Source organism: Sapajus apella, unplaced genomic scaffold (genome assembly GCF_009761245.1).
Source record: "Sapajus apella isolate SASKATOON/1434 unplaced genomic scaffold, GSC_monkey_1.0 scaffold92, whole genome shotgun sequence".
NCBI lineage: Eukaryota > Metazoa > Chordata > Mammalia > Primates > Cebidae > Sapajus > Sapajus apella.
In genome coordinates this window covers 6,591,761-6,616,936 of record NW_022437032.1, presented here as the reverse complement: position 1 = coordinate 6,616,936, position 25,176 = coordinate 6,591,761, and the positions used below count along the sequence as shown (strand labels likewise).

General features: G+C 48.3%; 1 protein-coding gene across 1 annotated transcript; it reads left to right on the top strand.

Annotated features, from left to right (window-relative positions):
- The first annotated feature begins 1,222 nt into the window (after positions 1-1,222).
- On the top strand, positions 1,223-25,176 carry DDX27 (DEAD-box helicase 27). The gene is made up of 21 exons (XM_032256036.1): positions 1,223-1,464; positions 3,812-3,958; positions 4,926-4,985; positions 5,236-5,401; positions 7,392-7,435; positions 7,555-7,641; positions 8,573-8,678; positions 10,075-10,248; positions 11,834-11,984; positions 15,294-15,393; positions 15,555-15,696; positions 17,054-17,207; positions 17,963-18,044; positions 18,150-18,327; positions 20,016-20,122; positions 20,234-20,336; positions 23,249-23,343; positions 23,439-23,562; positions 23,979-24,066; positions 24,704-24,778; positions 24,901-25,176. Exons 1-21 carry the CDS (start codon positions 1,372-1,374, stop codon positions 24,917-24,919), a joined length of 2,295 nt encoding a protein of 764 aa, XP_032111927.1. The 5' UTR covers positions 1,223-1,371; the 3' UTR covers positions 24,920-25,176.

Genomic DNA, 25,176 nt, shown 5'->3' with positions numbered 1-25,176 from the left:
TTTAGTAGAGACGGGGTTTCACCATGTTGACCAGGATGGTCTCGATCTCTTGACGTCGTGATCCACCCGCCTCGGCCTCCCAAAGTGCTGGGATTACAGGCTTGAGCCACCGCGCCCGGCCAAACTTGTTAAATTAAAAAAATATATATATGAGATGGGGCCATGCTGCCCAGGGTGGTCTGGAATTCCTGGGCACAAGCATTGCACCCATGTGGCCTTCCAAAGTGGTGCGACTAAAAGTGTGAGAGCCACCTTGCCTGGCCTTGCTTTTTATTTCCTTTGATATTTTTTTCAACCACAATAAACATTAATTTTCATTAAAAAGTTTCGGGGCTGGGCGCAGTGGCTCACACCTGTAATCCCAGCAGTTTGGGAGGCCTGGGCAGGAGGACTGCTTGAGCCCAGGAGTTCAACACCACTCTGGGCAACATGGTGAACACTCTGCTGGGTGTGGTGGTGGTGCCTGTACTTCCAGCTAATGGGAAGGCCGAGGCAAGAGGATCGCTTGAGCCCGGGAAGTCGGGGTTGCAGTGAGCCATGATCTCACTACTGCACTCCAGACTGGGCAATGAGGCCAGACCGTGCCTCGGAAAAAAAAAAAAAAAAAAAATGTAGAAAGGCCGGGCATGGTGGCTCACGCCTGTAATCTCAACACTTTGGGAGGCTGAGGCGGGTGGATCATGAGGTCCAGGAGTTCGAGACCAGCCTGGCCAACATAGTGAAACCCCGTCTCTACTAAAAATACAAAAATTTGCCAGGTGTGGTGGCACGTGCCTGTAGTTCCAGCTACTAGGGAGGCTGAGGCAGGAGAATTGCTTGAACCCGGGAGGCGGGTTGCAGTGAGCCGAGATTGCACCATTGCACTCCAGTTTGGGCAACAGAGTGAGACTTCATCTCAAAAAAAAAAAAAAGATAAGAGAAAGATTACTTAGAATTTTACCCCCAGAAACAAGAAACAAAGAAAAGAAAGATTATTTAGAATTTTACCCCCCAGAAACAATCACAGCTAACTGCTTAATGTATTTTATTCCACAGTCTTTTCTATGTAAATATCCATATCTAGAGTTTATAAATGCAACTCTTTAGACTTTCTCACCCCTCGCATCCTCCTCAAATAGTCCCACCTTTTTGAGGCCGGAGACAATGGAATTTGCTTACCTAAAATAAAGCCCTGCCCCTTGATGTCGTCACACGAAACCACGCTCCAGATTGTCGCCTGCGCACTCTTAAGCGGTCGCAACGGGGAGATCAGCAGGGGCTCTCGAGCGGAAGTGACGCACGGCACATGCGCAGTGACGACGAAGAGGTTCCGAAAAGTTAAGGGCCGGACTGCATGCTGTGCTCGCTTCCGGAAGTTGCTTCTGCTGCAACATGCTTGCGGAGCTCGGCTTAATCGGCACCATAGGCGAGGATGACGAGGTGCCAGAGGAGCCCGAGTCTGACTCCGGTGACGAAGAGGAGGAGGTATGGGCACGGTTCTAGTCCTTTGGGTTTCTTTGACTGCTTCCCTTCCCCGGGCTTTCTCAGGTTCCTGTCCCCGAATCTTCATCATCCTCTGCCAGCCCGGGAAGTTTCCCGAAAAGGATTTCACCGGGACCCCAAGATCTTCCTCAGTTTTCCCAACACTAGCTTTTCTCCACGTCCGCCTGCGTCTTTGGCTGTGTTGTTCCCTGTCTCCATGTTGAACTCAGTATCCATGCACTGCAGAGACATTTAACCACGTCCTGCGTAAGAGCCGTAGAGTGGTGAAGTCAGCCCTGGTTCCTGCTCAGGGAGCCATGGTTGTCTATCATATGTTCATCGAGCCAGTGTTTATTGAATACTTACTCGTGCTAGACCCAGTGTTATGCGTTGGGGACGTAGCAGTGAACAAGATGAGTGACAGTCTCCTGCAGCGCATGGTGATGTGGGGACTTGCAGACATTAGGTAATATGGCAATTAAAGAGGGATCAGCGTTCTGAAAAAGGTGCTTGCCCTTCAAACATTCAGCCCAGATGTTGTCCCCTCTGCACTCTCATCCGTCCACTTGATACGTTTATTCGGATGTCCCACGGCCTCTACAAATTCAACTCCTCTGAGGCTGAACTTGTGTTCAGTTCACTGTTATCTTGTTCCCTTCTCAAGCCAGAAACCTGAGAGTTGTTCTTGACAGTTTTTTCTTCCTCACCGCCTCCAGTGCTCTGCAGGCTAGCTCATGAATCACTCTTAAGCTTCTCCCTCCTCTCTCGATTCGCACTGTACCCACCCTAGCTCTGGCCACTGCCATCTCATGCCTACACAGGTGCACACTTGCAGTCCAAACATACCTCATCTTCATCTCTTTCTCTTGTCCCCTTCCAGTGTAGTTTTTGCTTAGCAGCAGAGGGATCTCTTTGGTGATACAGTCACATTAGAGACCTTCCTTGCTTAAAACTCTGCAGCCTGCTTTCCCATGGCTTTCAAGGTCCTTCACAATCTTGTCCTTTCCACCTTGACTTTCATTTCTTGTGGCTCTCCTCTTCATGACCAACACTTCAGTCTCATTTACTTCATTTTTTTGTTTTTGAGATAGAGTCTTGTCCTGTCACCCAGGGTGGAGTGCGGTGGCAGGATCTTGGCTCACTGCAGCTTCCACCTCCTGGGTTCAAGGGATCCTCCTGCCTTAGCCTCCCTAGTACCTGGGACTACAGGCATGCGCCACCACTCCTCGCTAATTTTTTTGTATTTTTAGTAGAGACGGGGTTTCACCATGTTGGCCAGGCCGGTCTCGAACTCTTGACCTCTCAGGTGATCCACCCGCCTCAGCCTCCCAAAGTGCTGGGATTACGGGCATGAGCCACCACACCTGGCCCAATACATCGTTATTAACTGTAGTCACCATGCTGTACGTTGGATCTCCAGAACTTGTACATTGCAGAACTGAAGAGTGTATACCCTGGGACCTTGGCAACCACCATTCTACTGTCCGTTTCCATGAATTTGACTTTTTTTTTTGATTCTGTATGCATTCTGTAGTGAGAAATGCAGTGTTCTGTATATGTTCATTAGGATGAAGCTTTATTTATTTATTTTGAGATGGAGTCTTGATCTGTTGCCCTGGCTGGAGTGCAGTGGTGTGATTTTGGCTCACTGCAACCTCCACCTCCCAGGTTCAAGCAATTCTTTGCATCAACCTCCCGAGTAGCTGGGACTACAGGCACGTGCCACCACGCCTTGGTAATTTTTTTTGTATTTTTAGTAGAGATAGGGTTTCACCATCTTGGCCAGGCTAGTCTTGAACTCCTGACCTCGTGATCCACCCACCTTGGCCTCCTAAAGTGCTGGGATTACAGATATGAGCTACCGCACCCATCTGGGATGAAGCTTCTTAATTGTGCTGTTCAAATTTTCTACAGGTTTACTCATTTTTGGTCTGCTTGATTTATCAGTTGCTGAGAGAGGTGTGACTCTCATTTCCTTCTTCCTATTTTTTTTTTTTTTTCTTGAGACGTTGTCTTGCTCTGTCGCCCAGGCTGTAATGCAGTGATGCAATCTCGGCTTACCACAACCTCTGCCCCCTGGGTTCAAGCAATTCTCCTGCGTCAGCCTCCTGAGTTAGCTGGGATTACAGTGTGTGCTATCTCACCCAGCTAATTCTTTTGTATTTGTTGTAGAGACTGGGTTTCACTGTGTTGGTTAGGCTGGTCTTGAACTCCTGACCTCAAATGATCCACCTGTGTCAGCCTCCTAAAGTGCTGGGATTACAGATGTGAGCCACCAAGTCTGGCCCTTCTTCCTTTCTGTTGTTCTTCACCTCTGCTCCAAAGTCACTCTGTCCCTTACTTTTCCCAGGGGCCCATTGTGCTGGGCAAACGACAGAAAGCCTTGGGGAAGAACCGCAGTGCTGATTTCAACCCTGACTTCGTTTTCACCGAGAAGGAGGGGACGTATGATGGCAGCTGGGCCCTGGCTGATGTCATGAGCCAACTCAAGAAGAAGGTGAGACTGGCAGTGATGAACAGTTCCTAACCTTGCGCTAGTAAGATTGGACAGTGGGTTTCAGGGCCTAACCCTGACCTGACTGATCATCTGTTTACATTCGGTAGATACAAGAACTCCTTTGAAAATATCTGGTATCTGGCCAGGTGTGGTGGTTCGTGGCTGTAATCCCAGCACTTTGGAAGGCTGAGGCGGGCAGATCATGAGGTCAGGAGTTTGAGACTAGCCTGATCAACATGGTAAAACCCGTTGCTACTAAAAATACAAAAAATTAGCCAGGCATGGTGGTGTGCACCTGTAATCCCTGCTACTCAGGAGGCTGAGGCAGGAGAAACACTTAAACCTGGGAGGTGGATGTTGCAGTGAGCTGAGATTGCGCCACTGTACTCCAGCCTGGGCAACAGAACAAGACTTCGTCTCAGAAAAAATAAAATATCTGGTATAGTTTTGATGAGATGGGCACACGGACCACAAATGACTCACTGTCATTATTTTTTGTCCAAGCCTGCTTGCTAGGGAAGACTTGTCATCTTGATTGATACCAAACAGAGTGTAAGCACTTACCAGGTGGTGTCCTGTGGTGTCACTGTGCAATGTCCCTGGTTCCCACACAGCACAGCCAGAGCTGCCACAAATGTCATTGTCATCTGCTTGTTTGCCAAGAGTTCATGGCTTTCCGTGAATCTGGTTAAACTAGGAGATGCATCCAAGTTATTTTCTATTTCATATGCTTCAAAGAGAAATACTGCCTGTCCAGAATAGTTTAATCTAGGCTCTGCTGGTCCTTATTCTGATTGAAATAAACCAGTATTCCTTTTCAAAATCATCTGGAGGAGGTTTTAAAATTTATATATATATATTTTCAGAGAACGACAAATTTTTCTTTTTCAAATTAATTATGAAGTATTTGTTCTCTTATTCGATGTTTTAATGAAAATTTTTTTCACCTCTTTATTTTTATCTGCAGAGAGCAGCCACTACATTAGATGAGAAGATTGAGAAAATTCGAAAGAAAAGGAAAACAGAGGTGAGAAGAAAAGTGGCTACTTCTCGTTGTTATGCCGCATGCTTCACCCTCACTGCGACCCCAGCATCTCTCTGGAAGCCCTTACGGAGCTGGGGGTGGCTGGGCCAGGCACACTCTTCTGTGTGTTTGCTGTGAGTCTGTACTGAGAATCCCCACACCGTCCATTCAAGCTGGAGAGCTTCCTATTGCTCTGTTTAGGTTCTGGATTTGTAGAAGTTTGTCATCACCCTTGCTTTAATTTTTTCCCCAGGATAAAGAAGCCAAGTCTGGGAAGTTGGAGAAGGAGAAAGAAGCAAAGGAGGGCTCTGAACCAAAAGAGCAGGAAGACCTTCAACGGAACGATAAGGAGGGCTCAGAAGATGAAGCCTCAGAGACTGACTACTCGTCGGCTGATGAGAACATCCTCACCAAAGCAGGTAGACGTTATGGTGAAGGTGTCAGGAACCAGACGGGAGATCAGAAAGCATCCTCCGTTGCTTTGGAGAGTTTCTTCCACTCTTCTACACAGTTCATCTTAACTAGATATTCTGCCTGCTACATTGAACTCCTTTCTTTTTTTTTTTTTTTAAGAGATGTTGGTTGGGCGTGGTGGCTCATACTTGTAATCCCAGTACTTTGGGAGGCTGAAATGGGTGGATTGCTTGAAGTCAGGAGTTTAAGACCAGCCTGGGCAACGTGGTAAAACCCCATCTCTACTAAAAGTACAAAAATTAGCCGGGTGTGGTGGCATACATCTGTAATCCCAGCTACTCAGGTGGCTGAGGCACGAGAATCACTTGAACCTGCGAGGGGGAGGTTGCAGAGAGCCGAGATCTTGCCACTGTACTCCAGCCTGGGACACAGAATGAGACCTGTCACAAAACAAAGCAAAACAAAACAAAACAAAAAACACAGATGTGGTCTCACTTCATCCATGGGCTGGAGTGCAGTGGTGCACTCATAGCTCACTGCAAAGCTTGAACTCAGGGGCTCAAGTGATCCTCCTGCCTTAGCTTCTTTCTAAGTAGCTGGGTCTACAGGTGCATGGCCCTGCGCCTGGCTAATTTTTATTTTTTTTGGTAGGGACGAGGTCTTGCTTTGTTGCCCAGACTAGTCTCAAACTTCTAGACTCAAGCAGTCCTCCTGCCTTGACCTCCAAATGTGCTGGGATTATAGGCGTGAGCCACTGTGCCCGCCTAATCCTTTCTTTTTTTTTTTTGAGACGGAGTTTCGCTCTTGTTACCCAGGCTGGAGTGCAATGGCGCGATCTCGGCTCACCACAACCTCCGCCTCCTGGGTTCAGGCAATTCTCCTGCCTCAGCCTCCTGAGTAGCTGGGATTACAGGCACGCACCACCATGCCCAGCTGATTTTTTGTATTTTTAGTAGAGACGGGGTTTCACCATGTTGCCCAGGATGGTCTCGATCTCTTGACCTCGTGATCCACCCGCCTCGGCCACCCAAAGTGCTGGGATTACAGGCGTGAGCCACCGCGCCCGGCCCTAATCCTTTCTTTTAGGTTCTCTTTTCTCTTGGGATTTTGTTTGGGTTTTTGTACTTTGTAGGCAGTTTACTCTTTTCCCATCTAGCCCCATGCGGCTGCTGGATGCCTCTATGATACAAACTTATTTGTGGTGGTGTATTCAGAGGTCTAGCCCCACAGTGGGTGTTCAATAAGTTTTTTTTTTTTTTTTTTTTTGAGATGGAGTCTCACTCTGTTGCCCAGGCTGGAGTGCAGTGGTGCAATTTCAGCTCACCGCCACCTCTGCCTCCCAGGTTCAAGCAGTTCTCCTGTCTCAGCCTCCCAAGTAGCTGGGACTACAGGCACACACCACCACACCTGGCTAATTTTTGTATTTTTATGTATTTATTTATTTTTTAAATTTATATTTATTTATTTATTTAAAGATGGGGTTTCTCCATGATGGCCAGGCTGGTCTTGAACTCCTGACCTCAGGTGATCCACCCACCTCGGCCCCCCAAAGTGCTAGGATTACAGGCGTGAGCCACTGAATTTTTGTATTTTTAGTAGAGATGGGGTGTCACCATATTGGTTGGGCTGGTCTTGAACTCCTGACCTCAGGTGATCACCCGGCTTGGCCTTCCAGAGTGCAGGGATTTTAGGTGTGAGCCACTGTGCCCACCCTAAATAAGTATTTCTTGCAGAAATATGTGATAAAGCATCGTAATATAGCGTAGTGGTCGAGAGCCTGGTCTCTGGACCTGAGTCACTGGGTTAGCTTTCTCTCTGACCTTAGGCAAGTCATTTCACCATGCTGCCACAAAGTGTCCTCATCTGTGAAATGAGGCTGCTGATGGTCACTCTTCAGAGGCTGATGTGTGGCATTGGCACTTAGGACAGCGTCCAGCAGAATGCAAGTGTGTTGTAAGTCTGAGCCATGTTCATCAGCTATATTTTTCTCCATAGATACACTCAAAGTAAAGGATCGGAAAAAGAAGAAGAAGGGACAGGTGAGCTTGGGCCTGCAGAACATTGTGCAGTGCATTGGCAACCCGAAAGGAGTTTAAGGTCATTTGGTTTTCTTGGCCCTTTTTGTTGAATTCTCATCTCTCTTGGTTTTCTGGTACAGGAAGCGGGAGGATTTTTTGAAGACGCATCTCAGTATGATGAAAACCTTTCATTCCAGGACATGAACCTTTCCCGTCCTCTTCTGAAGGTAGCAGCTTCTTGTAAAAATTTTTTTTTGCAAAAGCAGGGTCTTGCTATGTTGCCCAAGGTGGTCTCAAATTCCTGGCATCAGGCAGTCCTCCTGCCTCGACCTCCCAAAGTGCTGAGATTTGAGCCACTGTGCCTGGCCAGTAGTGGCTTATTTTGGCAACGAGGGGATGATTGCAGCCACCCCTAACTGGACTTTCTGCTTCTCTCTTTGCCTCCCTCACCTCTCTTGTCCACACAGTTGCCAGAGAATTCTCTTAAGCAATAAGTTTTATCACGTCTCTCCTCTTCTCTTAAGCCCTTCAGTACCTCCCAGTCTCACTTGGCTTAAAAGCCCAAGTCCTTACATTGACCTACAAGGCTCTGCCCCTTCTGGCCCCCTCTGATGACACCTCCAGGCACTCATTCTGCTGTGGCCACACTGGCCTCGTTGCTGGCCCACAAACAGGTCAGGCCTCCTCTTCCTCAGGGCCCTTGCACTCGATGTTCCCTCTGCCTGGAAGATTCTTCCAGAAATCTTTTGGGGTGTGCTCTAACTTCCTTCAGGGTTCAACTCAGTATCCCTTGCTCAGTGAGACCTTCCTGGGCAGCCCTACTATGAATTGCACTCTCCCGTGCCCCCCCGCCCTGCCCCTCTGACAGCTGCATTATTTTCCACGGCATTTATCTCCATATGATGTGTGTTTGGTTTTTGGTCTGTTTCTACCAGACTATAAGATTCCTGAGGGCAGGGTTTTTATTTCTTTTATTTACCGCTGTGTCCTCAGTGTCTAGAACAGCACCTCACATGTAGTAGGTGCTCAGTGAATGTTTGTGGAATGAATGATTGGTGGGGCTTGGCGTGGTTACTACTTGTCTGGAAACCTGCCCTGTTTGTGTTATGCTGAGACCTCCCCTGCTCGACCTTGTCTGACCCAGTCTTTTTTCCTCAGGCCATTACAGCCATGGGCTTCAAGCAGCCCACCCCGATCCAGAAGGCGTGCATACCTGTGGGTCTGTTGGGGAAGGACATCTGTGCCTGTGCAGCCACTGGGACAGGTAAAAAAGGACAGGGACCCGGGGTGGGCAGAAGGATGTTACCCAGGGCAGGGCTCTAGGTTGACTTAGCAAAAGGCTGGTGTGCTAAATATTCTTGGTTTCTTCAACCATTTTGTTTTGATTTTTTATTTTGTAGAGATGAGAGCCTCACTTTGTTGTCCAGGCTGGTCTCAAATTCCTAGGTTCAGGTTTAAGCGATCCTCCCATGTTGGCCTCCCAAAGTGCTGGGGTTACAGGCATGAGCCACTAGGCCTGGCCGTAACATTTTTTTTAACACTAGAGAGATATACTAGTACAATTGAGAGAGTAAAAACTTTAAAATTTTTAACTGTTTTATTTTGAAGTATTTGTAGATCAATGGCAAGTTACAAAAATAGTGTATATGGTCTCTCGAATGCTTCAGCAATGGTGACATCCCACATAGCTGTAGGATAAAATCGAAACCAGGAAACTGGCAGTGATATCACAGTATTTCCTAGACTACAGAGTTCATTCAGTTTACTGAAGGGTTAATTTTTTTTTTTTTGAGACAGAGTGTTACTCTGTTGCTCAGGCTGGAGTGCAGTGGTCCAACCTTGGCTTACTGCAACCCCCACTTCCTGTGTTCAAGTGATTCTCCTGCCTCAGCCTCCCCAGTAGCTGGGTTTACAGGTGCCCACCACCATGCCCAGCTAATATTTACCTTTTTAGTAGAGACAGGGTTTTACCACATTTGCCAGGCTGGTCTCAAACTCCTGACCTCAAGTGTTACACCCGCCTCAGCCTCTCAAAGTGCTGGGATTACAGGTGTGAGCCACTGCGCCCGGCTGTATTTCTTTCTTTTTTTTTTTTTTTTTGAGACAGAGTTTTGCTCTTGTCACCCAGGCTGGAGTGCAGTGGCGTGATCTTGGCTCAATGCAACCTCCACCTTCCGGGTTCAAGCAGATCTCCTTCAGCTTCCTGAGTAGTTGGGATTACAGGTGCCCACCCCTACGCCTGGCTAATTTTTGTATATTTAGTAGAGATGGGGTTTTACCATGTTGGCAAGGCTGGTCTCGAACTCCTGACCTCAGGTGATTCGCCTGTCTCAGCCTCACAAAGTGCTGGGATTACAGGCTCCCGCCACCATGCCCGGCTAAGTTTTTTCTATTTGTAGTAGTGTTGGGGCTTCACTATGTTGGCCAGGCTTTTCTTGAACTCCTGACCTCAGATGATCCACCCGTCTTGGCGTCCCAAAGTGCTGGGATTATTATGTGAGCCTGACCACGTAATTTGAAAGCAGAAAAAATATTCTGTGAAAATTAAGTTCCTTCATCTCCCCTGACCAGATATGTAGCTTTTCTGTGCTCTGGTGAAAACCTAACCCTGGAGGGAACCGAATGTCTTCTCATTGCTTCCTTGCTGCCCCTCCCTCCAGGTAAAACTGCTGCTTTTGCCCTTCCTGTCTTGGAGCGTCTGATTTACAAACCCCGCCAGGCTCCAGTCACCCGTGTGCTGGTGCTGGTTCCCACTCGGGAGCTGGGCATCCAGGTGCACTCTGTCACCAGACAGCTGGCCCAGTTCTGCAACATCACCACCTGCCTGGCTGTGGGTAAGTTTCTGGCCAAGGGCTGCCAGCCCGGGAGGGAGCGTGGTGGGATGGAGGATGGATGTGCCCTGCCATCTGTGGGTGATGGGTGCCAGGATAGGCCTTTGTATTGATTGAATCTACTTAAAAACTGGAAGACATGTTTTCTTTTTTTTTTTTTTTTTGAGACAGAGTCTCACTCTGTCACCCAGGCTAGAGGCAGTGGTGATCTCTGCTCATGGCAACCTCTGCCTCCCGGGTTCAATTGATTCTCCTGTCTCAGCCTCCTGAGTAGCTGGGATTATAGGTGCGTGCCACCACACCCGGGTAATTTTTGTATTTTTAGTAGAGATGGGGTTTCACTATGATGACCAGGCTGATCTTGAACTCCTGACCTCGTGATCCACCTGCCTCAACCTCCCAAAGTGCTGGGATTACAGGCATGAGCCACGGCGCCCGGCCCTGGAAGACAGGTTTTCATAGTGCTTTAGGCAGGTGAGATTTGATTGAGACTTAACCGACCTTGACAAATGAAACCTGAAAACTATGAACACTTTTTCCTTGGTACTGAACACATTTGGCATATAATTTCTGCTTCGTGAGAATAATGAATGAAACATTATTTGGGACAGCGTTTTTCTGTTGAAGTTATACGATACTGTTACGTAGCCTGCATTTTGCCCTCCTTATACAATTGGAAGTCAGAAGTGATCTTTGTCTCCCTGTAACCGACTTCATCACTTTCTGCAGCTGCTTCTCTTAGTCCTTGGATGTTTTAGGCATTCTCTTCTTTGTTTTTCAGAGGAAGTCTCGCTCTGTCACCCAGGCTGGAGTGCAATGGCATGATCTTGGCTCACTGCCACCTCTGCCTCCTGGGTTCAAGTGATTCTCCCACCGCTTTCCGAGTAGCTGGGATTACAGACTTGTACTACCATGCCTGGCTAATTTTTGTATTTTTAGTTGAGATGGAGTTTTGCCATGTTGGCTGGGCTGGTCTCGAGTTCCTGACCTCAGGTAATCCACCTGTCTCGGCCTCCCAAAGTGCTGGGATTACAGGCATGAGGCACTGTGCCTGGCCCATGCATTCTCTTCTGAAGTGCCTTTGTGTCATCATCATTTTTTATTTTTATACTTACCACAGTTGTAATTACATAATCTGTCTCTCCCATTGTATTGGGAAACCCATGTGCTTGGGCCTTTGTTGGTCTTTTTTTGAGAGGGAGTTTCGCTCCTGTTGCCCAGGCTGGAGTGCAATGGTGTGATCTTGGCTCACTGCAACCTCTGCCTCCCGAGTTTCAGCGATTCTCCTGCCTCAGCCTCCCGAGTAGCTGGGATTACAGGCATGTGCCACCAGGCCCAATTAATTTTGTCTTTTTAGTAGAGATGGTGTTTCTCCAGCTTGGTTGGTCAGGCTGATCTTGAACTCCTGACCTCAGGTGATCCGCCCTTCTGGGCCTCCCAAGTGCTGGGACCACGCCTGGCCTTTTGTTAGCCTTACTCTCTGCAGTTTCCTCTGTATCTGTCCTGAAGCCTGGCCAGCAGCTGATGCACAGTCAACACCTGTGAACAGCTGATCTGGCCCCCTGATGGGGCTCTGTCCTCTTTGCAGGTGGCTTAGATGTGAAGTCTCAGGAAGCGGCTCTCCGGGCAGCGCCTGACATCCTCATCGCCACCCCAGGCCGGCTCATTGATCACCTCCACAACTGCCCTTCCTTTCACCTGAGCAGCATCGAGGTGCTCATCCTGGACGAGGCTGACAGGTGCTCTTCGCAGCGTGGGGCCCTGGGCACTCGGGGGTTCCAAGGCCCGCAACCGGGATGTGGACCTGTCACATCGCGTTAGTCTTTGTGGCTCTGTGCGTGGTAACAAATCAGCCACTTGTGCTTGGGCCTCAGTCCAGCATTAGCCCATGTTTTCCTGTTTTTTCTTTCTCTCTCTATTATGGTGGTCAAGTGATAAGGCTGGTCAAATATTGGCTCTGCCACTTCCTAGGGAGATTTGGAAATGTTTAAATTCTCAAAACAAAATCTCTTCATGTTTGTAAATGGGAGATAAGCACATAGGCATGTGATAGTGTTGAGGAGCTGAGGAGGAAGGAAGTGGAAGTGCCAGTGCAGCTCCCACCAGGGCCTCAGTGACTGCGGCGGGTTCTCCCTCTCTCCCCCAACCCCCAGCTCTCTGTTCCTCTCATACGTGTGCCATCTGCTTACCTCTTTGCTCCAGGACTGAACAGAAGGAGCTCTTCCTGAACTGGACTGAGGCTGGAGGCAGGGCAGGGGAAGGAGCTTGCAGACAGCCCCAGGGCATGCTAAGGCTGCAGGCCCTTCAACTGCCTGTGATCCTGAGGCCCCTCCCTGACTCTTCACCAGCTGGGGGAATGGCAGCTCCACCCTTCCAGCTGTTCCGAATTCCTTGCGTGTCCTCTGGTTTTCACAGCCCACAGCCCGCCTATGGGCACCGCCTGTCCACACGCCCCCACTTTGCAGCCTCTGTATTTGTCGTTTCCTCAGCTTGGAGCCATCTCCTGCCCCTTCAGGCTTCTCTTCCAGTTATCACCTTGTTAGGGGCCTTTGCTGGCCGCCCTGTGATGGTCCTGCCCTGCCTTACTTCTCCCATCTTGCCTGCGTTGTCACTGAGTGTTCATGGACTGCCATGTTTCTCCTCCCTCCCTCCCTAGGACACAGTATTCATGAAGGGGCTACTGCTGTATCCCCATGCACAGGGGCGTGTGTAGTATATAGCAGGCGCTCAGTAAGTACTTGTTGAATAACTGATTGGCTGGCTCCCCCAAAATAAATGACCCATTCCTGAGGCCTAAAGGATGAAAAGAAGATCATTTTAAGACAAGGGGATGCAATCTGGTTTTAAAGGGGGAGGAAAACTATTCAAGTATGTCAGTATTTCAAAAGACCAAAAAAGGCTGAGGAACTGTGTGAGATTTGGAAGACTAAGGAGACACGTCAGGTCCGTGTGACCCCTGGACCTAGACTGCAGCCTGCACTGGAGAGAGAAATGCTGTAAGGGGTTGGGCTTGGTAAAACCGTGGAATCCCAGGAATCTCACAGATTATCATTATGTATGAAGAAAAAAAAGGATCTGCTACAGTGGAGCGATCTGGCAGACACCGTAGCCAAGTGACCAGCCTCAGGCCCATGGTTCTGAACAAACCATCTGCCAGTGTCTGGTGATGGAGCATGAGTGCAGGGCATAGCTGCGCCCAGCAGTGCTGCCCCCATGAGAATTTCTCTGAATCCAGAAATAATTAGACAAATCGAGGGTGTGAGAAGGATGAAGGGCCTTTTTGTTCTTTTTCGTTTTTGAGTCAGGGTCTCGCTTTGTCACCCAGCCTGGAGTGCCTTGGTGCGAACACTAGCTCACTGCAGCCTCTACTTCCTAGGCTCAGGTGATCCTCCCACCTCAGTACCCCCAAATAGCTGGGACTACAGGCACATGCCACCATTCCCGGCTTATTTCGTTCTTTTTTTTTTTTTTTTTTTTTTAGATGGGGTCTCGCTCTGTCGCCAGGCTGGAGTGTCGTGGCGTGATCTCTACTCACTGCAACCTCCACCTCCTGGGCTCAAGTGATTCTCCTGCCTCAGCCTCCTGAGTAGCTGGGACTACAGGCAAGTGCCACTACGCCCAGCTAATTTTTGTATTTTTAGTAGAGACAGAGTTTCACCATGTTGGCTAGGATGGTCTCAATCTCTTGATCTTGTGATCTGCCCACTTCGGCCTCCCAAAGTGCTGGGATTACAGGCATGAGCCACCGTGCCCAGCCATGCCCGGCTTATTTTATATTAAATAAATAGAGATGGGGTCTTGCTGTGTTGTCCAGGCTGGTCTTGAACTACTGGGCTTAAGTGATCCTCCCCCGCTGGCCTCCCCAAATTTTGGATTCTAGGCATTAGCCACCTTGCCCAGCCCCAGCTCATTTTTGTTTCTTTTTGTAGAGATGGGGTTTTGCCATGCTGCCCAGACTGAGGGGCTTTTCTAGATGCGGGAAGACTAAAGAGATGTGGCAGCCCGCTGCAAGGCAGGAACTTTGGTTTTTGAACTAAAACAGAAGGCAACTATAAAATGACACATGGCCTGGCACGGTGGCTCACATCTGTAATCCCAGCACTTAGGGAGGCTGAGGCAGTTAGATCACCTGAGGTTGGGAGTTTGAGGCCAGCCTGACCAACATGGAGAAACCCCATCTCTACTAAAATACAAAATTAGCCAGGCACACACAGTGGTGCATGCCTGTAATCCCAGCTACTCAGGAGGCTGAGGCAGGAGAATGGCTTGAACCCGGGAGGTAGAGGTTGCGGTGAGCTGAGATCGCACCATTGCACTCCAGCCTGGGCAACAAGAGTGAAACTCTGTCTCAAAAAAAAAAAAAAAAAAAAAAAGACACTTGGAGGGCATTAAAGGAATTTTTTTCATTTTTTTTTTTTTTGAGACAGAGTCTCGTTCCGTCTCCAGGCTCCAGGCTGGAGTGCAGTGGTGCGAACTCGGCTGACTGTAACCTCCACCTCCTGGGTTCAAGCAGTGCTTCTGCCCCAGCCTCCCAAGTAGCTGGGACTACAGGCACGTGCCACCACGCCCAGCTAATTTTTTGTATGTTTTAGTAGAGACGGGGTTTCACCATGTTGGCCAGGGTGGTCTTGATATCTTGACCTTGTGATCCGCCTGCCTCGGCCCCCCAAAGTGCTGGGATTACAGGCATGAGCCACTGTGCCCGGCCAGTTGAAGGAATTTGAATGTGGCCTATACGTTAGAGATTCACCCACTCGCAAGTCTTGGGTGTGTTGATGATGTAGTTTTGTAAGAGAAGGTCCTAGTCCTTAGGAGTTGTGTGCTGAAATATTTTCGGTAAGGTTAATGACGCCTCAACTGACTTCCCACAAAAAGACAAACCAAGTGTGGCAAAATGATAATTCTTGGTGAAAAGATAAAATAATAAAATAGATGAATCCTAAATATAACCAATGACAACAGAACAGTAGCCTGTATGCCATCCTGTGTCCCTCACTGTGACTGAAGAGCTCTCTACCCATTTCTGCCTTGTCTTTCCCTGCTCCCAGGATGCTGGATGAGTACTTTGAGGAGCAGATGAAGGAGATCATCCGAATGTGTTCCCACCACCGCCAGACCATGCTCTTCTCGGCCACCATGACAGACGAGGTGGGCTGAGGGACTTCTCTGTGGCAGGGGGAAGTGTGCATGGAGGGGGCCGTGCAGAGGACGCTGGCTGGGCTTGAGGGGGTTTGCCTAGGGTGAGCACTGCTGCCTCCTTCCCTACCACCTTGCAGAGAGTGGAGCAAACCCAGCTTTGTGCTTGGCAGGTGAAAGATCTGGCTTCTGTCTCTTTGAAGAATCCCGTCCGGATATTCGTGAACAGCAACACGGATGTGGCTCCCTTCCTACGGCAGGAGTTCATCCGGATCCGGCCTAATCGGGAAGGAGACCGGGAAGCCATCGTGGCAGGTGGCAACTCAGGGCGAGCCTGGCCAGGGTGGGCTGGTCAGCTTCCTTGGGCTTGTGGTATCCACGCTGAAGTGCTTGGTTTTTGCCCCGTGCCTCTGCTGTCCAGTCTTCCTAGCACAGAGGCTGCACTGCGCTCTCGGTCATCTGCTGTCTCACTTCTCCATGGGTCCTTCCTTTGCTTTATCGCCTCACCAATCCTCCTTGTGTCCTGTCTAACTCCCAGCCACTGGGCATGGTTGTGCCCCTCAGTCCAGACCACTCTCTGTCGCCTGGATTGTTGCGCAGCCTCTAGTTCGAGCTCTCTACTTCCACTCAGCCCTTTGTGACTCTGCATTGCAGAGCATTTATGACGATTGCTTGCAGAAGGCATTCGTATTTGTTACGTCCTTATTTGAACACCCTGCGGTGGCTTCCACTGGTTTTAGACTAAAATCGAAACATCCTAGTGAGTCTTTTAGGACTGTTCAGGCCTGGCCTGTGCGTGCCCGGGGTCCCCAGCCGTGGAGGCTTGCTTATGGCTCCAGCCACATTCGCCTGCTTGTACTTTTTTTTTTTCTTTTTTGAGGCAGAGTCTCGCTCTTTTGCCTGGGCTGGAGTGCAGTGGCATGATCTTGGTTCACTGCAGTCTTTGCTTCCTGGGTTCAAATAATTCTCGTGCCACAGGCTCCTGAGTAGCTGGGATTACAGGCACTAGCCACCATTCCTGGCTAATTTTTGTATTTTTAGTAGAGACAGGGTTTTATCATGTTTGCCAGGCTGGTCTTGAACTCCTGGCCTCAAGTGATCTATCCTTCTTGGCCTCCCAAAGTGCTGAGATTACAGGTGTGAGCCACCGCACCTGGCTGCCTGCTTGTACTTCTCATTTTAAGCTTGCTCCTGCCTCCGGGCCTTACATGTTTGCCATTTCCTCTGTCTAGAATCTTCTGCTGGATCTTCCTGTGGATCATCTGCTTTGTCATTCAACCTAATCTCACCTCTTCAGAGAGGCCAGCCCTTAGCTGCTTCGCCTTCCTCCCTGCACTCTGTCTTACGACATTTTTTACCTCCCAGGAATTGGCTTCTCTGTATCCACCCTGGAATTTGAGTTCCATAGGACAGGGACAGTGCCTTTCTCTCCAGTGCCAGGCACAGTGATCACACCTTGTGGATGAGGAAAGGGTACATGTTGAATAAGAGCCTAGAAACAGGCCGGGGGCGGTGGCTCATGCCTGTAATCCAAGCACTTTAGAGGCCAAGGTGGGTGGATCACCTGAGGATGGGAGTTCAAGACCAGCCTGATCAACATGGTGAAACCCCATCTTAAAAAACAAAAAAGAGCCTAGAAATAGCTGCCAACTCAATCCTTTCTTCCTGCCAGCTCTGTTGACGAGAACCTTCACTGACCATGTGATGCTGTTCACGCAGACCAAGAAGCAGGCCCACCGCATGCACATCCTCCTAGGGCTCATGGGGCTGCAGGTGGGCGAGCTCCATGGCAACTTGTCACAGACGCAGCGGCTGGAGGCCCTCCGGTAACATTTGGGGTGGGGACTGAGGCTCCCACCATCCTCGTGGGGCAGAGCAGGTAGAGGGAAGAAGAGGACCCTGAGCATTCTATTAGAGCATTAGAAGGAGACACATAGGATGATATTGGCCTTGAACATTTTAACCTAACCACTGTGAGGTCATGTCTTGGATTCATTTAGAGCTCTGACTTCGTAGTCAGGGATGACCCTCATGCCCTTGGATGCTCGTCCCTAGCATGGGAGCTGTTGTGTGGGGCCACAGAGGAAGCTGGCTTGGAAAGACGGCACATGGTCTCTTCTCTGAAGCTTTCTGAGAGTGGTGAACATTCCTGGGTCTGACTGAACAAGATTTAGAGTCAAAGTCAGCTGCCGTGACTTGAGCATCTACTTTGCCAGGCACTGTGCTATGTGCTTTCCATGTGATTTCTTGTTGAATCCTCAGAGAATGGCATCAGGGTGGTTGGCAAGGAGGAACCCTTTAGAACTCGCCACCTATCCGTGTTCATCAGAGGAGTGCTGAAAGGTGTTTGTTAAAGATAGACTGATTTAAACCGAGACATTTGCCCATCCTGTTAGCAGACACAGAACTATGTTTGCTCTGCATAATTGGTTGTTGAAGAGTGGGTGTAAATATCCCACGTGCTCACATTTAGAATGTATCCCTATTTTAATGCCCTGTTCTGTCCTCTGCTGGCTCAGGGTCTTGTGGAGCATTATTGGGGGAGGTGTCTGGATGAACAGCTGTTTGTGACTGTTTCTAGGCGCTTTAAGGATGAACAGATTGACATCCTTGTGGCCACTGATGTGGCAGCCCGTGGCCTTGACATTGAAGGGGTCAAAACGGTGAGCAGACCCTATCTTCCTTGGACTTTTGGTGGAAGTCTTTTTGCCTCTTCGCACCCCTCTTCCCCTGCCAGACCTGACTGATGTTCATTTTTGCCCTTCTAGGTAATCAACTTCACAATGCCTAATACCATCAAACATTACGTCCACCGGGTGGGGCGAACAGCGCGTGCCGGCAGGGCTGGGCGTTCAGTCTCCCTGGTGGGAGAAGATGAGCGGAAGATGCTGAAGGAGATTGTAAAAGCTGCCAAGGCCCCTGTGAAGGCTAGGATACTTCCCCAAGGTGAGCAGGCACCGCTGTGGCAGTGCAGAATGGCTCTGGTGGGCGGGGCAAGGGCAGAGAGTGTGACGGCAGAGAGCAGATGCTTTACAGTTCAGAGCCGGATTTGAATTCCAGCCCTGCTGCTCCCTTGCGGAGTGACCCTGTGCAGGTTTGGCCTCAGCTCTCGGAGCTTGCCTCCTGTGTGTAGAAGGGAATAATGACACAACTGTAAACACAGTGCCCCACTTAGGTGGAAAATTGGGAAGAGAAGGTCGCTTGGGGCAGAATTCTCAATAACCTCCTCCTCCCCTTACTATTGGTGGGAGGAAGTCAGAGATCAGTACTCATTCCTTTTGTGTCCTTTCATTGACTTTGTTCTTCTGATCTGTAGGGGTCCTATAAAGCACGACCTCTTTAAAGTATTTTGTTTTCTTTTGTTTTGTTTTGTTTTGCTCTTGAATTCCTGGGCTTGAGTAATCCATCCGCCCCTGCCTCCCAAAGTGCTGGGATTACAGTGATAAGCCACCATGCCCAGCCTTAAAAATTTTTAAAGTTATAAAATATTACATATTTAGCCTGGGCATGGTAGCTCTTGCCTATAACCCAGCACTTTGGGAGGCCAAGGCAGGAGGATTGCTTGAGGTGAGGAGTTCGAGACCAACCTAAGCAATATGGCGAGACCCCGTCTCTAAAAAGAAAATATGCCGGGCGCGGTGGCTCAAGCCTGTAATCCCAGCACTTTGGGAGGCCGAGGCGGGTGGATCACGAGGTCAAGAGATTGAGACCATCCTGGTCAACAAGGTGAAACCCCGTCTCTACTAAAAATACAAAAGCATTAGCTGGGCATGGTGGCGCGTGCCTGTAATCCCAGCTACTGAGGAGGTTGAGGCAGGAGAATTGCCCGAACCCAGGAGGCGGAGGTTGCGGTGAGCCGAGATTGTGCCATTGCACTCCAGCCTGGGTAACAAGAGTGAAACTCCGTCTCAAAAAAAAAAAAGAAAAAAAAAAAAGAAAATATTAGCTGGGCATGGTGGTGTGCGCCTGTAATCCCAGCTGTTCAGGAGGCTGAGGCAGGAGGATCACATACATCCTGGAGGTTGAAGCTGCAGTGAGCTATGATTGCACCACTGCACTCCAGCTTGGTCAAAACTGTAAGACCCTATCTCTAAAAAATGAAATAAAAAGTACACATTTATTGTTGGAGATGTAAATTAAAAAAGCAAAAATGTAATTCTGTCAAAGAGCTCACCACTGGTAGCATTTAGGTGTATTTTGAGGTGGTGTCTGGGCTGGAGTGCAGTGGTGCCATATCGGCTCACTGCAGCCTTCACCTCCTGGGTTCGAGCAGTTCTCCTGCCTCGGCCTCCCGAGTAGCTGGGATTATAGGCATGTGCCACCACACCTGGCTGATTTTTGTATTTTTAGTAGAGACGGGGTTTCACCATGTTGGCTAGGCTGGTCTCAAACTCCTGACCTCAGGTGATCCACCTGCCTCGGCCTCCCAATGTGTTGGGATTACAGGTGTGAGCCACCGTGCCGGCCTTATTTTCTTGTAGATAGAGTCTGGCCATGTTGCTTAGGCTAGCCTCAAATTCCTGGGCTCAAGCAATCCTCCCACCTCTATCTCCCAGAGTGCTGGGATTACAGGTGTGACTCACTATGCCCAGCCTACCCTTATTTTTAAATCCTTTTAATTTTCTCCCTTTGAGATGTTGTCCTCAAATTCCGGGACAAGATTGAGAAAATGGAGAAAGATGTGTATGCAGTTCTGCAGCTAGAGGCGGAGGAAAAAGAGATGCAGCAATCAGAAGCTCAGGTGAGGCGTGAGGCGGGATCTTGTTCACAAGGCTGCTCAATTTGCAGGCAGTGGCTTCCCGTGTTAGTAGACACAAGTTTCACAGCAGGCACCCTTTTGTTATCACTACAGATCAATACAGCAAAGCGGCTCCTGGAGAAGGGGAAGGAGGCAGTGGTTCAAGAGCCTGAGAGGAGCTGGTTCCAGACCAAAGAAGAGAGGAAGAAGGAGAAAAGTAAGTCAGGGAGGCTCCACATAAATCTAAACACAGAATTACCCCATAGGACTCAGCAGTTCCATTCCTAGTTCTATACTGTAAAGCAGGGGTCCCTGACCTCTTTGGCACCTGGGGCCAGTATTGTGGAAGACAATTTTTCCACATTCAGGGTGTGGCGGGTACATTAGATTCTCATAAGGAGTGCACACCCTAGATCCCTCGCATGCACACTTCACAGTAGGGTTCGTGCTCCTATGAGAATCTAATGTCGCTGCTGATCTCACAGGAGGAGAAGCGCAGGTGGTCATGCTCCCTCATCCTCCACTCACCTCCTGCCGTGCAGCCTGGTTCCTAATAGGCCATGGACTGGTACTCGTATGCAGCCTGGGGGGTTGGGGACCGCTGCTATAAAGGACTGCTAACAGGGACTCAAACACATACTTTAGATGCCAGTGTTCTTTGAAGTACTGTTCATAATGGTAAAAAGGTAGAAACAAACTATGTCCATCAATAGGTGAATAGATAAACAAAATTGGGGGGGATGTATAAACACAATGGAATATTATTTAGCCACGAAGCTCTGATAAATACTATAAGAATGAACCTTGAAAATATTAAGCTAGGGCCGGGCGCGGTGGCTCAAGCCTGTAATCCCAGCACTTTGGGAGGCCGAGGCGGGTGGATCACGAGGTCAAGAGATCGAGACCATCCTGGTCAACATGGTGAAACCCCGTCTCTACTAAAAAAAAAAAAAATACAAAAAATTAGCTGGGCATGGTGGTGCGTGCCTGTAATCCCAGCTACTGAGGAGGCTGAGGCAGGAGAATTGCCTGAACCCAGGAGGCGGAGGTTGCGGTGAGCCGAGATCGCGCCATTGCACTCCAGCCTGGGTAACATGAGTGAAACTCCGTCTCCCAAAAAAAAAAAAAAAAAAGAAAATATTAAGCTAAGTGAAATAATCCAGACTCAAAGGGACAGATATTGTTGGATTCCACTTACGTGGGATACCTTGCTGGGCAGATTCCACAGAGACAGAAGGAGATTACAGATTACTTAGGGCCAGGCGAAGCAGGGGAAGAAGTTATTAGTGGCTGCAGAGCTTCTGTTTGGGATGATGACGGTGAGTAGCCTCCTTGTTAGGAGTTTTGGAAACATAGTGATGATTGTTGTACAGTGTTGTGAATTTAAGTAATGCCACTGAATTGTATACTTAGGATTGGGTAAAATAAATGGCAAATTTTGTTATGTGTGTGTGTGTTTGTGTGTGTATATATATATATTTATATATATATATAAACTATAGTAAAACGCTTTTTTTTAAAGGTTAGGAAATACTTAGTATAGATTTCCTCTCCATCTCTCTTTAAAAAAGACCCAAAACACTTATTAGTTCACATTATTCTGTGCCTTGACTTTTTCACTTAATTTTGAAGATATGTTTTATATAGGCCCATATATGGCTGCCCTTTTAATTTTTTTAATGGCTTCATATTCCTCCATCATATGAGTTGATTTTTTTTTTGAGATGGAGTCTTGCTCTGTCGCCCAGGCTGGAGTGCAGTGGCGTGATCTCGGCTTACTGCATCCTCTGCATCCCAGGTTCAAGCAATTCTCCTGCCTCAGCCTCCCAACTGGCTGGGACTACAGGTGCGTGCCACCATGCCCAGGTAATTTTTTGTATTTTTAGTAGAGACAGGGTTTCACCGTGTTAGCCAGGATGGTCTCGATCTCCTGACCTTGATCCGCCTGCCTTTGCCTCTCAAAGTGCTCGGATTAAAGGTGTGAGCCACAGCGCCCAGCCGATCATCATTTATTTAACTTATACCCTGTTGAGGGATATTGAGGTTGTTTACAGTTGTGGTGCCATCCAGCCTGGGCAACATCATGAAACCCTGTCTCTACTAAAAATCGAAAAATTAGCCGAATGTGGTGGCACATGCCTATAGTCCAACTACTTGAGAGGCTGAGGTAGGAGGATCACCTGAGCCTGGGGAGGTCAAGGTTGCAGTGAGCTGAGATTCTGCCACTGCACTATAGTAGCCTGGGCAGCAGTGAGACCCCTGTCTCCAAACAAACCAACAAATAAAAAACCACCAAAAAACAATCATTACAAACAAGGCATGTAGTGAATAACCTTGTACATATGCCCTTTTACAATTAAGCAAGTATATATTTGGCTTGCAGGATTCATTCCTAAAAGTGGAATAGTGGGTTAGAGTGTATTTGTATTTCTAGTTTTGTTAGAGGTTGCAAAATTACCCTCCTAGAAGGTATACCAGCAGTTTTAGAAATACTATTTATATTTGATGGGACAAAATAAGGGTGTATATATGTTAAATTTCTGATAGAAATAGAGTTATAACTGTATTGGTGGGTAAAGTAGTATAAGTGACCTAAATCTTCATCTTTCATAGCAGCAGGTTTTTAATGAGTATCTTAAATGGATTAATTGAAAAATAGTCAAAAAAGCATGTTATTTAGTGAGATGGAGGTAATCAGTGGAAGAAGTGTTTGCTGCTTTTCTTTTTTTTGAGATGGGGTCTCACTCACTCTGTTGCCCAGGCTGGAGTACAGTAGTGTGATCTCAGCTCATTGTAGTCTCCGCCTCCCAGGTTCAAGCAAGTCTCCCATTTCAGCCTCCCAAGTAGCTGGGATTACAGGTGCACGACTATGCCTGGCTAATTTTTGTATTTTTAGTAGAGACAGGGTTTCAGGCCAGGCTGGTCCTGAACTCCTGACCTCAGGTGATCCACCCTCCTTGGCCTCCCAAAGTGCTGGAATTACAGACCTGAGCCAGCTTGCCTGGCCAAGAAGTGCTTGTTGCTTTTTATTTTAAGCTGTTATGTACCAATTTAAAATATGAGCACTTATTGTAAGCTTAAAAAAAGATGAAATCATCCCTGAAATCTTATGTTTTCTTCTCATCCCAGTTGCCAAAGCTCTGCAGGAATTTGACTTGGCCTTAAGAGGAAAGAAGAAAAGGAAGAAGTTTATGAAGGATGCCAAAAAAAAGGGGGAGATGACAGTGAGTGGCCTCCCTTTTGGAGTTTGGGTCCACTCAGTGGGGTGGGTCAGAGTAGCCTGCTGTGTTCCACACTCACCCCTCCCCATTTCCCCCAGGCAGAGGAAAGGTCCCAGTTTGAAATCCTCAAGGCGCAGATGTTTGCTGAACGGGTAGCCAAGAGGAATCGCAGAGCCAAGCGGGCCCGAGCAATGCCTGAGGACGAGCCAGTGAGAGGCCCTGGTAGGTGGATGGGGAGCCCAAAGGAGCTTGTAGGGAGATTTTCCCTGAAATCTGTGCTTTGGGTCAGGGAGAAAATTTGAGGGATGATGACAGCAGCCCACATTATTTGGGTAATTAGTATGTACGAATTACCCAAAGGTAGTAATTACCCACGGGATAGTGTACAGCTATCCCTTCATTGGTCAAAGAAGTGTAGTGACCCTGTGGGTGGTGAGGACTAGGATTTGAATACCAGCTTTTCTGACTCTGGAGCCTAAGTCCTTACCAGCTGCTACTTGGAGGAGCTGTTGAGGATAGAATGAAGATAGTCTTTGGATGCCAGAGCATCCACTGAACTTGGAATCATTACCCTGAACTTAAGGGGATTTAGGAGCTTGGGCCAAAGAGAATATCTAACCCCTTGTCTCTGTGCACAGCCAAGAAGCAAAAGCAGAGGCAGAAATCTGTATTTGATGAAGAACTCACCAACACAAGCAAGAAGGCCCTGAAACAGTATCGAGCTGGGTAGGATTACAAGTCATCCAGGAGCCCTTGGTATTCTAATGGAAGCTATGAGTCTTCTCCCTCCTTCTCTATTCCCAGTTCTCACATACCTATAGCTTTATAATATGTAAATTCAAGGGTACCTGTCTGTTCTCCACCACCCACCCCTCTCAAGGCCACCTGAGGATCTCAAGGTGAGAACAGGAGAGGGGTGTTAAGCTATCACTGTTCCTGCCTTTGAGGTGAAATAGTACATCGTTGGGTTCAGAAATGGAGCTTTCCTTCAGGGGAGTGATAACTTTCATCTCAAGTTCCATCCTACAGAACCCCAAACAGAGAATCCTGGCTTGCTCTCAGGAATATGTTGTCCCACGCCACTTTCCCCAGCCCAGGGTTGGGGTAGGGGCAGACTAAGCTTCCCAAGAGGTTGTATATACATAAGAAGGGCCTCTTCCAACCTCGTTTTAAAGTTGGGCCCTGAATTCCAAAAACATACGTTGTCAGGTGGAAACACATAAAAGCTTAGAACTTGGGCCCTGAAAATGATGCATCCCAGAGATGCCACTGCTTCATGTAGGAGCTGGGTAGGGTGGGGGTGAGACAACACTGATTTGTTCAACAGCTTGCTCATTTCAGCATCTCATCTTCTTTTTCACAGCCCTTCCTTTGAAGAAAGGAAACAGTTGGGCTTGCCCCACCAGAGACGAGGAGGAAACTTTAAATCTAAATCCAGGTGATGCTGGCTGTTTTGGAGGGCCACAGGTTATGGCTGTTTGGGATTAGAGATAAAAACCTTTCATGGAAAAGGAGCTTCTCCATCCTCATTCTGGTCTTAACTCTCTGATTTTCTTATAGATACAAGCGGAGGAAGTAGCTGTTGTGACCTGAAGAAATTCATGGGGGCAGTCCTTAAATCCCTTCCCTGTGGGAAGTTATCCTGGCTGGTCTGTCTTTTCTCCACTTGTTTAAAAAAAAAAATTAAGCCTGTCATTTGTGTATTAAAAAAAAAACTTTGGGTGGTGGTGGTATGTAGCTCTTTTCCTAAGCATGTCTGTCAATCTCCCTTCTTGCTGATTAGCTTTCATATAATGACCATACTCAATGGAGGTATTTTTGGGAGGAAGAGAAACC